At 33.6% G+C, this 13982-nt stretch overlaps 2 protein-coding genes across 2 annotated transcripts; one reads left to right on the plus strand and one right to left on the minus strand.

Moving 5' to 3' along the window:
• Positions 1-645: 645 nt before the first annotated feature.
• On the minus strand, positions 646-1608 carry LOC131937695 (galectin-4-like). The gene has a single exon (XM_059295298.1). The coding sequence runs from the start codon at positions 1589-1591 to the stop codon at positions 740-742; it is 852 nt and encodes a 283-aa protein (XP_059151281.1). The 5' UTR covers positions 1592-1608; the 3' UTR covers positions 646-739.
• Positions 1609-7203: 5595 nt separating this feature from the next.
• LOC131937696 (ER membrane protein complex subunit 8) lies at positions 7204-8159 on the plus strand. The gene has a single exon (XM_059295299.1). It carries the CDS (start codon positions 7227-7229, stop codon positions 7833-7835), a length of 609 nt encoding a protein of 202 aa, XP_059151282.1. The 5' UTR covers positions 7204-7226; the 3' UTR covers positions 7836-8159.
• Positions 8160-13982: the final 5823 nt, after the last annotated feature.

Consider the following 13982-nt stretch of genomic DNA (forward strand, 5'->3'; position numbering starts at 1 on the left):
TTTAAGAAAAGTATGAAGATGTGCAGGTAATAATTACTCATTCAATATTTTCATTGACAATGAACCAATCAACGGAAGACACCGCTAGAGTAATTTTAAAAAAAAAATATGTACTTATATATTTTATTTTACATGTTTCTAACAATTTGAGATTAACATAAATGAGATTGACTACATTTACGTTTTAGTTAAAACATACAATGTAATATACGTTTGACTTGCAGAAAACGTAGAGTTCTAATAAAATGTTCTTTATCAGCCATGTATTTGCTGCTTTCAATGTTGATTTCACATAGATAGCAGGTGGCTGTTCCGTGTTCTGATTGTGTGTGTTTTCTTCTTTCTTTGTCGTTGTTGAAAGACAGTAGGCAGTATCCGCACACTACCCTCCTGTGAGGGGACTGTATTTTTGCAGATTTTGTTTTCCTTTCTTTTGTTATATTTGGGATGATGTGTTTTGTCATATAATTATGTATCCATATTTGTCTGTGATTTTCTAGCATCATGCTTGTGACAATTCATTAGTATAGGATTGATCTTTGGATTCTTTTTTTTTTTTTTTTTTTTTTTTTTTTTTTTTTTTTTTTAATTTCCACATGTACTTTATTACAAAAGTCTTCAATTTAACGATATAAAATTAGACGTTGAAGTAGATGTTTGAAGAGACACATTGACAGCAGTAAGGACATTGTGCTGACCACTGTCCTTAGAGGACACAACAAGCTGGACAGGGCCGGTTCTAGACAAATTTAACCTGGGTCAAGGTGACATCACCTTGGACGTTCAGATGGTCGATACGCTGGAGGGGGTGGAGGCGGTGGTTGAACTCGACAAAGTGCTGGTTGTTCACTGCGATCTTGAACCCGTGCGACTCGACCAAGATGAGAATCTCAAACGGGACGTTGGGCACGAAGGGGAAGTAACTGCAGTGCTTCTCCTCCGCCCCCCAGCCGCCCCCGGCCTTGTGGGTGCGGACCACGGTGTTGTGGCTGTCGCCGTAGTTGAACCTGGCGTCGAAGTGGAGGGCGACATCGTTGGCGTCAAAGTTTGGTCCACACACCAGGTTGATGTTGAATCTTGAGGCGCCAGGGCGAGGGATTCCATCAATAACAATTTTCCTGCCAGGGTAAATTCCGCCATTGATGAAGGTGGTCAGTGGGACAGGAGGGTTCTGGATCACGTCGAGGTATGCGATCCTGTTAATAGTGACGTCACCTGCGATGTAAAGAAAGCGAGCCGTCTCTTTGGGGATCCTGTGGTTGAAGTCACAGAAAAAGGTGTTGTTGACAAAAATCTGGAAAGCGTGATGTCTGACAATGATCTTCACCTCGAACGCCCCGCCTTTGTAGAAGGGGAACCCCCCGTGTTTCTCCTCAGCACCCCAGCCGCCCCTGTTGTGTGTGCGGACAACCTCGTTCTGGTCGAAGCGAGGGTTGAAGTGCAGGGCCGTGTCCGAGTCATAGGTCTGACCAGAACACAGGTTGATGCTAAATCTCCCTGCATAAGGGGGAACAACTCCGTCAACTATAATTTCTTTTCCATCCGAGAGGTTGAATGGGATGTTTCCTGTGTGTGGGACTGAGTAAGCCATGGTGAAAAGCTAAGCCTGCAGTTCTGGGGGGATTCAAAAGAAAATAATAGAACATCAGCAGTTACCTTTTCCGAACTGTTGTCATTTGGAAGTTTTCTCGAACTATACAAAATAAATGTTACCATTTTTAAGCTTTCCGATTTGGGAAAAGGGAATACTAATAAGAAAAAAAAAAACAAGAACTTATAAAACTTAGCTAATACAGTTTTGCAAACACGAGGTAAATGTAAATTTATCAACAATCTGCATATTATTTTTCATGTAATGTTAATATAATGTTTAATTATGTTTTGGAACCAAACTGGTGTGTTATCTCCCTTAATATGTTAAAATTATAAACAATGGGAAGTAACTGTAACAAGTAACAATAATTGCGTGAATGAATTCAAATAGGGAATATTGTTGTGGTGTAAGTCAATGCGTCGCGAGGCAGAAATATGCTTTTCCCCAGGTCAGTGATTGATTAATTAAAGTTAAAAAGTCTATTAAGTACATATTGACGTAAAGGGAGGGAGGGGATTCTGACTCCATTGCAAACTTGCTAACTAAAGAGAAAACAATGACACATCCACCGGAATAAATTACAGAGGATGAAAAGTTTAGTGGAATATTTTAAATACAAGTAAATAAGTGACCGGGTGGGTTTTAGACAATGTCTAATTTACTTTTGTTTCCACTTGAATTATATTATAGTTTACAAACAAATATTTAACAATCGACGCAATTTTTTTTTTAAATAGAATAAAGTGTGTGTGGTGGATGGTAGCACCAATTGCGTTTACCCCCCCCCCCCCCCCCACACACACACATATATATATATATATATATATATATATATATATATATATATATATATATATATATATATATATATATATATATATATATATATATATATAGATATATATTTATATATATATATATATATATATATATATATATATATATATATATATATATATATATATATATATATATATATATATATATATGCGATTTTCATTGGGATGGGGGGAGGATGGTGACATTATAGGGTGCCGCACCTTGTGACACCCGACTTAGTGACGCCACCTGTTACCTGATTCGATATGTGATGGTAGTTTGTCTTGATAGTTACTCAAATGACAGTTTGTAAGGTTTCTTGAGTGTTTAATAGATCCGGTCCTCCATTGTTCAATAGGTCTATTCTTGTGGTTGTAGCTGAAAAATAGCGTAGAATAATTATAAAGGGAGGTATGTTAAACATCTTTCTCAATTTTCGTTAAACAGTTTTTATCGCGTTTCTGCTCAACATCAGAAACATTAAGTATAAGCCTAGAGTCTACACAAACTCTGATGGGTACCTGAACTACGTTAGGTATAGTCATTGCGGCTAGGTATAGTGATGATCACACTATCCCTTCACATGCCGAACAAAGTTAACTCTACTTCACCAGCCGTATGGGCTATCAGTTAGACAGGGAACTCAACATATACATTCACAGAACATTAATCAAAACGATTAAATAGATAAAATAAATGTAGGGATCAATCACAAAAGCACATTAAAAAATGTCATTTTAAAAGACAAACAAAAGTTCTACTGATATATTATATTTTATTTATTTTTTGGACATAAACTTAGGTCTCATGTTAGAAATCGCTGACCTTGATGCAAATAGTGGTGCATAACATATTTATTATAAATCAGTTAATGTTCTGCCGTTAGTGCATTAAGTCTTCTTATTATAATTTTTTTTTTCATAACGCCCATTGTACATGTACTATCTTTATTTGAAAATATACAAAGAGTTGAGCGTTACCTAACCAGATTTGATTGCAATGCACCTGCATAAATTAAGCTGATATAATTTATTTGAAGAAATCACAACGCAAGATGAATTTAAAAACAGGGTTAAAAACCAATAAAGTTATATGGCTGAAGAGTTAGAACTGACCATCGATTAACGAAACAATCCAATTTTATAATACTGTGTACTTTATTGTACCATGCTAAAGAATAACCTTATAAACACATACCTATTTGTATTTATGTGATACCCTTTCACAGTAGGATAGCGATTGTATGGGGGAAGGGCGCTTTCTGAATAAAATAACTTTGAGGAACGATATTACTGTTTGGTGCTAATTCGGTAGTTCTTGTTTAGTTTGATTGAATACTACAATTTGGAAGTATGGTTGATTAGTTTACAATATTATCCTGTGGTACATATTGATGTTCTAAGCGCGGTACGGAATTGAGTCTACCAATACTTCTTCACAAATAAAGTCACACCTGTTTAAGGCCCTCCCACACCCATAGCTTATTCTCATTGTTGTTTTTCCAACCCATTTTGGCGCCCCCCCCCCCCAAAGGTCGGCGACGGGGACATATTTCCCCCCGCACCCGCACCCCCCCCCCCCCCCCCCCCCATCGCTAAGCCTCTGCTAGAACCTCAAACGAATCCATATTACATAAAGAAACAAAAAACACCATTATCTCACCACTCAACACATGTCTTGCTCACCATCTTACCCTACAGGGAAGACCACTCTCGCTCACTCAATACGTGCATATTTTTACCTTTTTAGATGGCCATATCACGACCCGTGCTCTTCAATTTTCGTGTAAAAATATTAAGATAAAAAAAAAGATTATTATCATTAGTGTGTGAGGTTGTATTTTTGGATGGTACTGTGTTGCTATATAGGCGTAGTATGACTGTTATATTGTTAAGCGTGTACCCATCTAAGGGTCCCGTTGATTTTGCCGTTTTCACATAGTGAGAAGTGCAGTGTTGATGGTCAAATTGTTCTGTGGTGTGCATTGTGCTGACGTCACAGGTTTGTGATGTGAAGTAACAGGTGTAGGCTTTGCCGTAGTTGAGTTGAAGATTTTGTTGTTTACAGATGAGTTGCCTAATTACATGACCTCGCAGATAGTTCTTTTGCCGAGATAGTTATTTGATTTGTAGGCGAGGCTGTTACAGTTGTGTAGAGGTCTGGCTTTATACTTTAGGTAGTTCTAGAATTACTGTCGCAGTTGTATAGAGGTCTGGCCTTATACTTTAGGTAGTTCTAGAATTACTGTTGCAGTTGTATAGAGGTCTAGCATTCTACTTTAGGTAGTTCTAGAATTACTGTTGCAGTTGTATAGAGGTCTGGCATTCTACTTTAGGTAGTTCTAGAATTACTGTTGCAGTTGTATAGGGGTCTGGCATTCTACTTTAGGTAGTTCTAGAATTACTGTTGCAGTTGTATAGAGGTCTGGCATTCTACTTTAGGTAGTTCTAGAATTACTGTTTGTGATGACGCAAGATTACGTCAGACATGTTTAGCAGATATAGGTTAGCAGAAACAGACTATAGGCCTAGTTGGTTGGTTAGAGAGGCCAATGGGCGCACAGGACTGACCGGTCACGTGGGACGGTCAGCTGGCCACTGAGGCGTGGGGCAGTAGAGCGATAGGCCAGGAGTTGTTAGGTAGCGGCAGAGACGGCCGAGAATGTAAATAGTTAGGAGATCATAGGTAGATAGCGAGGAGAGAAGGTGTTAGGAAGCGGTTAGAGACGGTTTTAATTTGCAGAGCTAGAGAACAGTTAGATAGTTTTAGGAGTGGTCACGGGAGTGTGTAGTTAGTAGTATAGTGAACAGTTAGTAGTAGTAGGTATCATGTGGTATGAACAGTCAGTAGTAGAAGTAAATAGTACAGTGTAGATCAGTTAGGTAGAAACTTGAACATATATATATCATTTTAATAAAGAACAATTATAGTTGAACTTGAACTGTGTGTTATTGGATTCATTCGTTCCGCTTTCTTTAAAAATCCCCACCCTCACACTGTTGCAGTGGTATAGAGGTCTGGCATTCTACTTTGGGTAGTTCTAGAATTACTGTTGCAGTTGTATAGAGGTCTGGCATTCTACTTTAGGTAGTTCTAGAATTACTGTTGCAGTTGTATAGGGGTCCCTACAACCCGCTGAAATAGATCATACAATACATTCATCTCCTAACAGAATAATAGAATATCAATAGAGAAGCGATGTATTCTTGAGTCATGAAAAAACAACTTTTATTTAAAAAAAACGTATGGTAACAATAAAAGCTTTAACTATTAATCCTAGTACTAATGACTGTTAGTGGCTGGGTTTTGTTTTTGTGTTGTAAGTGGGGTAAGGGCATTTTTTCCCACGTTTTCTTTAACTTGCTTTCTCTGTTTGTTTGTCTTTCCAATCAAATCTTGCGATCGAAATTTCTGGCACTTCCTAGTTAGCTAGCGCGCTGAAATTTTCAGGGAAGCTTTCTTTTGGATGACCATTGAATATTCAATTGTTATTATTACTAAATTGATCAATGGAAACATTTTATTGAGCATTTTAGACCGCTATATAATCTATATATATAATTCTCCTCTGCTAGCGTTAGAAAAAAAACCAGCGACGCGTACCTCGCGCGCAGTGAAGCGAACGATCACATGTCGCCACAGGCTTAGGGGCAGAGAATTTAGCTTGAACCGAGTTTAAACTTACAGGAGGTAGGCCAGTTTGGGGGAGACGATATGGTCGAGTGGTTGGGCACACGATTGCTATCCCACTCGACACGGGTTCAAATCTATGTGTTCTAGTCAGTAACGTATTCAAACAACGTGTTTTTTACGAGTTGTCTTTTTACGAGTTGTCTTTTTACGAGTTGTCTTTTTACGAGTTGTCTTCGTTTACCCAAAAAAAGTGAAAAGATAAAATCGATAGCAAGATTTTAATGCAAACAAACAGACAAAGACTAAAAAGTAGAAAATAATAATCATTAAAAAAGTTTTAAAAAACCCACGTTTTCTGATTGAACTAAAAAGTAGAAAATAAATGCTATAGGCCCTACATCACAATAATGCAAGCGATCACTCTACTATAAGCGAGCAAAAACGTGGGGCGCCGTGATTTTCTTACAGTTTCTAATACTGTTGACTCTCTACAAGCTCCCCAATAAAAGTCAATAGTATTATCTAATCAATAGTAATATAACTTTTACTTCGGCGCCCCACGTTTTTGCTCGCTTATAGTAGAGTGATCGCTTGCATTATTGTGATGTAGGGCCTATAGCATTTATTTTCTACTTTTTAGTTCAATCAGAAAACGTGGGTTTTTTAAAACTTTTTTAATGATTATTATTTAAAACAAAAATCAGCGTAAAATAATTATAAATGGAAGTAGTGGCTATGTTACATCTTCCTTAATTTTCTTTAAATAAGTTTTAATCGCGTTTCTGCTCAACACCAGAAACACAAACTACCTAGGGTTACTTTAAATTACTATTTACTACTAATATTAACCTGCAATAGCTATCAAGGGACGTAAACCATTAACTTTACACAATAAAATAGTTATAAATAAATAAGGATTTAAAATTCCGCGCAGCGAATTTGATAATAATTCTTTTAGCAGTGTAATATAATTCTAAGCTAACTTTTATGTCCAATAAATTGAAATACATTTTTAATTTTTTTTTTGTGAGGTATGTTTAAATAATAAACTTTAAATGATATAAAGTGCATATTTTTTATAATCAGTTCGTTTCAATTCGTGGACACTCTCGGTCTCATTTGTCTTTTTCGACAAACTATCTATCTCAGTTAATGAATTGAGTCGATAAAAAATAACAAAATGGCTGACGCTACTGTTAGTGTACGGGCTCATTGCAAACTGTTACTGCATGCTGCTAAATATCCCCACAGCTCAGTAAATGGCATTTTATTGGCGGAGGATAACAAAAATAAAGATCTGAATAAATCACTACGTTATGTTGACTGCGTTCCTCTATTCCATGTGTCATTAGGTTTAGCACCCATGTTAGAAATCGCTCTTTTGCACGTTGATGCTTACTGTAAAAGTAAAGGATTGGTTATTGCTGGATATTATCAGGCAAATGAAAATTTGAATGAAAATGAAATGAATCATGTTTCTAAGACAGTGGGGAAGAAAGTTCAGGAGAATTTCCATGATGTTTGTGTCCTAATAATTGACAACAGGAAAGTAAAACCAGAAACTGTTTCCCAGCCATATAAAGTGTTTGCTCATAAAGAAAACGGATGGAAAGAAATAGAAAAGAAGAGCTCCTCAACAGAAGATGAGTTACAAAAAGAACAATGCCTCTACACCCTACTCAAGTCTGGAGCACAGCGACATGTAAAAGATTTTGACAACCATTTAGATGATGTTCGGAATGATTGGAGGAACTTGGAACTTAATGATATGATTGCTCGGTGTATATAACATTGCATCCATTTAGTCATGCAAATTTCATTTTGTAAGATATTAAAATAACCTTTGCATGTAAGTGGCCAGTGAGAGCTGTGAATGTCATAATTTAAAAAGGTGATTGCTTGTCAGTACATGAGTGTTACATTAAGACTATTGTTAGCATAGGGAAGAACTCATTCTAAGTGTAATGCTTGTGTTTAACAAGTCTGTATGATGCTAGCTTACCTCTTTTTTGTTATAAAATTTATTATATTCAGAATAAAGAATTGTTAAGTGTTGTTATTGATGGTTATCACATTTTCTTAAAATCGCTGTATGCAAACTTTATAGACATTTCTTTTTCTCAATAACAAAAATAGGTTAAGAAAAATTGAAGACACTTTTTGTCCCAAATGTTAAAAAAGTGAAGTTTTAATATACAACTGATGTAGAAACAAAAAAAGGTTTTAAAAAAACTTCAATAAATGGTGGGGACCACTTAATTTAAAAAAAAAAAAAACCTTATTTATGTAAGAATGTTTACATTCTTTTGTGGACGTATAAAAATGGAAATCACATCATCAGAAATGTGAAACATAGCATTACAAAAGATTAATTATTAATATTTATTTGTTTATGTTCTATGGACCTTCTAATGTGATCATGCATTTACTTTTATAAATATTGCATTTGAGTGTCTGGAAAATTGATGCAAAAAAAAAAAATCCCAGTTAATGACACAATATGCATTTAACATGCGAAATAAAAGAATCTTTAAAAAAAAAAAAAAAAAAAAAAAAAAAAAAATATCTATCTCAGGGGTCGGCAACCTGCGGCTCGCGAGCCGCATGCGGCTCGTTAGGTGTCAAGATGCGGCTGTTCAGCTCGATGCACAAACATAAATAATTATTTTATTTTATTTTTAATACTCATAAATGTATTAGTCTGCAACACTCAGTAATGAACGATATAATAATAAATATAAACAGTAAACACTCGCTATTCTATTAGAACATTTAGTTGCTCGATATTTCAATGTAGAACTACTTCCTTATTTCCTAAAACGTGAGTTATTTAAATGTAAACAATTCCTATGTTTGGATCATATTTATCGGGGCACTGGTTTCCTACACAACCGCCCACCACCATGGCGTGCTGTATGAAAGCCTTGAGTGTAAGTTAATCACTCACCGTAATATCACCGTTAATCACTACCGACAGTAAGTGGCGCTCTCGTGAATCCGATAACACTATCGCCGGGGCGCCGCGTACGGCCCCTAGCTCGGTTTAATTATCGAATGTCGGAATGTCGTTTTGTAGTGTGCTCCTTAAAACTAAGGTAGACGCTTAGTGCTCACGGGATATATATATATATATATATATATATATATATATATATATATATATATATATATATATATATATATATATATATATATGTATATATATATATATATATATATATATATATATATATATATATATATATATATGGTTCATGAACCATCATGATCACTTTCTTTTTTTAAATTATTTTTAAAATAGAAAAAAAATTATAATTTTATGTAAAGTTTTGTCGATTAAGATTAAATTACATTTGTTTTAAATTTAAGTATTATTTTAATATAAACATTTAACTAATTATAAAGTACATACTTTCATAACAAGGGATAGCAAATTATAAACAAGATTGAGCGTGTTCTAATATAATTTATGTTCGAAAGGATGTATTTCTATTTGATTAGTTAAGTGTCTGTACATTTTATTCAAATCTGGATAGTTACGATGCTCAATACACTACAGCCTGTAAATGAAATATTCGTTCTACATTAAATTGTATTCATGTGTTTCATTCCAATGACCTGTTTGATTTTACTTTTGTAAATGTAACAGTTTTGTGACAACTATGTTGGAGTTTATGAAATTAAAATTTTGATTAGTTAAAAAAAAACAAAAAACATAGTGGCTGTGGCAGATAGTAAGTACAAATGCATAGAATGAAAGACACTGAATACTTAATGTATATTTTCTTTTAGGTCTTACCCATTTCATTATCGATTACCTTTTCTCAAGCCTCACCCTTACTAAAGGATAGTCTAAACCTTACACCAACCCTAGTAATAATCATCCTGACAGCTATAGCAACATTGTAAATCTGCAGCAGTCCTCACACGTCGCATGATAAACACAGTTATGTTACAGTGGACGCCGTGGGACAAAATATTGTCAATGGCGTGAGTAGTCTGAACGATACACTCGTTACAACAAAAATTATATTGTACATAAGAAAGCTACTGTTTTACTGTCCTATATAATACGCTATATATATATATATATATATATATATATATATATATATATATATATATATATATATATATATATATATATATATATATATATATATATAGTATATATATATGTTATATATATATATATATATATATATATATATATATATATATATATATATATACATATATGTATATATATATACATATATATATATATATATACATATATGTATATATATATACATATATATATATATATATATATATACTATATATATATATATATATATATATATATATATATATATATATATATATATATATATATATATATATATATATATAAGATATATATATATATATATATATATATATATATATATATATATATATATATATATATATATATATATATATATATATATATATATATATATATATATATATATATATATATATATATATATATATATATCCCGTGAGCACTAAGCGTCTACCTTAGTTTTAAGGAGCACACTACAAAACGACATTCCGACATTCGATAATTAAACCGAGCTAGGGGCCGTACGCGGCGCCCCGGCGATAGTGTAATCGGATTCGCGAGTATATATATATATATATATATATATATATATATATATATATATATATATATATATATATATATATATATATATATATATATATATATATATATATGTATATGTATATATATGTATGTATGTATATATATATATATATATATATATATATATATATATATATATATATATATATATATATATATATATATATATATATATATGTATATATATATATATATATATATATATATATATATATATATAAATATATATATATATATAATATTTATACTAAATCCAAATTAAAGATCATAATATTAATAATAATAATATAAAAATGTTGGCGGCTCTTTAAAAACTTGGAAATTTTGAAAATTGTCACTTTTGGCTCTTCTGTCCAAAAGGTTGCCGACCCCTGATCTATCTTTATTTAATTAATGTATTTTAATCATGTCTGGAGAGGTAACACACCACTCTCTATAGCTGGCTAAATTCACGGAAATAATGTTCTTCCAAGACTAACACAAACAGTAGTTTACTTTCTTAAACATATGCTGTTAATATCCTCACTCATTTAAAATAATTACAGGTAGGGCCTACACTGGGCGTTATGAACAAAATTATATAAAAGGCTTAATGTACTAAAAGTCGGATCATTAATTGATTAGCATGAAATATGTCACAAACTAGTATCACATCAAGGTCAGATATTTTATCTTGTGCCATTCGCTTATGTCAATCTCTGATTGTTGGAAACATTTGTAAAATAAAATGTTTAAGGACACATTTTTTTTACCTTTTTTTTCTTCTTCTAAATATTTTGTGACGGCTTCCTTTCTAGTATCAATACACATTAAACACACCGCTACGTAAAACAGCTTTATACGAAGTAGAGATAATCTTGACAAAATGAGAGCTAGCGACATATAGGCCTATAACACACCCCATCCCATGCTTGATAAAATGAGATTTAGCGACGTATATAACACACCCCATCCCAGGCTTGATAAAATGAGAGTTAGCGACATATCTAACACACCCCATCCCAGCAGGGGCGGAACTACCATACCGCCAGACCCCGCAATGCGGGGGGGCCCAGGACGTTTAGGGGCCCAGTTCCGACCAAAAAACAATGCATTTTTTTTTCAAAAATTATGTTTTCATGCATCTTGAAAGTGGTTTTGTAAAAAAACAAAAAACAAAAAACAGGTCTACTATAGCAGAGAGCTATAGTTTGAAAGGTAGGTAAACATTCACACTACTTCCATGACTTACTGCCCTTCTTTAAAATAGGGATGCCCACGAAGCTCATTTAAATAGTTTTGTACTATGTATATTAAAAAGCAATTGATTCTCTGAATTGTTACTTAAATAAGACGTACTATACAACAGTATAGCTATAAAAATCAATGTTTTCAAAATTGATATTATAAAAGCCAAAAATGAAAAAAATAAACATAACGCGAGAAACCATTCACGAATCAAACTAACGTCTTTATATATTTTTGATCAGCATGTTTACGACAGTATTATTACTTGAACTTGAGTTTGGACTAAATTTTTTCTGTTTTGTTCTCTCAGAATGGTTATATATTGCAATGAAGTAAACTAAATTACTCAGAATATAGATCATATATATATATATATATAAATATATATATATATATATATATATATATATATATATATATATATATATATATATATATATATATATATATATATATATATATAGGGGCCCTAGATTTTTCTTTGCGGGGGAGCCCTTGATTTCTAGTTCCGCCACTGCATCCCAGGCTTGATAAAATGAGAGTTAGCGACATATCTAACACACCCCATCCCAGGCTTGATAAAATGAGAGTTAGAGACATATCTAACACACCCCATCACAGGCTTGATAAAATGAGAGTTAGCAACATATCTAACACACCCCATCCCAGGCTTGATAAAATGAGAGTTAGCGACATATCTAACACACCCCATCCCAGGCTTTATAAAATGAGAGTTAGCGACATATCTAACACACCCCATCCCAGGCTTGATAAAATGAGAGTTAGCGACATATCTAACACACCCCATCCCAGGCTTGATAAAATGAGAGTTAGCGACATATCTAACACACCCCATCCCATGCTTGATAAAATGAGAGTTAGCGACATATCTAACACACCCCATCCCAGGCTTGATAAAATGAGAGTTAGCGACATATCTAAGACACCCCATCTCAGGCTTGATAAAATGAGAGTTAGCGACATATCTAACACACCCCATCCCAGGCTTGATAAAATGAGAGTTAGCGACATATCTAACACACCCCATCCCGGCTTGATAAAATGAGAGTTAGCGACATATCTAACACACCCCATCCCAGGCTTGATAAAATGAGAGTTAGCGACATATCTAACACACCCCATCTCAGGCTTGATAAAATGAGAGTTAGCGACATATCTAACACACCCCATCCCAGGCTTGATAAAATGAGAGTTAGCGACATATCTAACACACCCCATCCCGGCTTGATAAAATGAGAGTTAGCGACATATCTAACACACCCCATCCCAGGCTTGATAAAATGAGAGTTAGCGACATATCTAACACACACAATCCCATACTTGGCTGAAGCAGATTTTCCTCATTGTCTAGTGCGGGTCTCATATCTTGATGTAAATAGTACGGAAATTTTAATGATGATTGTTTCATGTTTGTGTGCATACATAATATTTACTGTTATAGCTGTTTATAAAACAATTTTAAAGTAATGGTTTTGCGAATGATCAGTTAACGTAGACAAATGTGCTCTTCTATCGACACCTAAAATATCCTTTGTACATTATAGTGTGTCAGCGGCGTAGCTACCGTAAAGCTAGCATGAGCAAGGCATAGGGACACATTGAAGACAAAAGCTCTTTTTTCTCTTTTGAAAATTAAAATTTTACACCGGAAATTTTATATTTGTTTTATATAAATAATTGTAAAATAATGGAAATCCAGTTTCTTTTCTGCTAAACAACTTATTTTAGAATGATGGTGTAAAGGAAAGCGCGAATGACGTAGTAATGGGGGAGTGACAATGAAAGGTGTGGATGGGATGTTAAGGCGATAGTGTTGTAATTGGTGTAGGATTCTATACGGCATGATTTCATAGAGGAAAATGATAGAGGATGTGGTCTAGTGCAACGTTTTTTTCAAAATAATAAATACATCTTGCAATAAAAAAATCATGTATAAACCATTATGATGACTTTTTAAAAATTATTTTTCAAAAAGAAACAAATATAATGTTTAATATAATTTTAATACAA

This window comes from Physella acuta, unplaced genomic scaffold, assembly GCF_028476545.2.
Source record: "Physella acuta isolate Inbredline_101_S28 unplaced genomic scaffold, ASM2847654v3 ptg000218l, whole genome shotgun sequence".
In the NCBI taxonomy this organism is placed as follows: Eukaryota; Metazoa; Mollusca; class Gastropoda; family Physidae; genus Physella; species Physella acuta.

Excerpts from the sequence above, each read along its gene's own strand:
- LOC131937695 (XM_059295298.1), bottom strand. The coding sequence starts at position 1,591 with ATGGCTTACTCAGTCCCACACACAGGAAACATCCCATTCAACCTCTCG.
- LOC131937696 (XM_059295299.1), top strand. The coding sequence starts at position 7,227 with ATGGCTGACGCTACTGTTAGTGTACGGGCTCATTGCAAACTGTTACTG.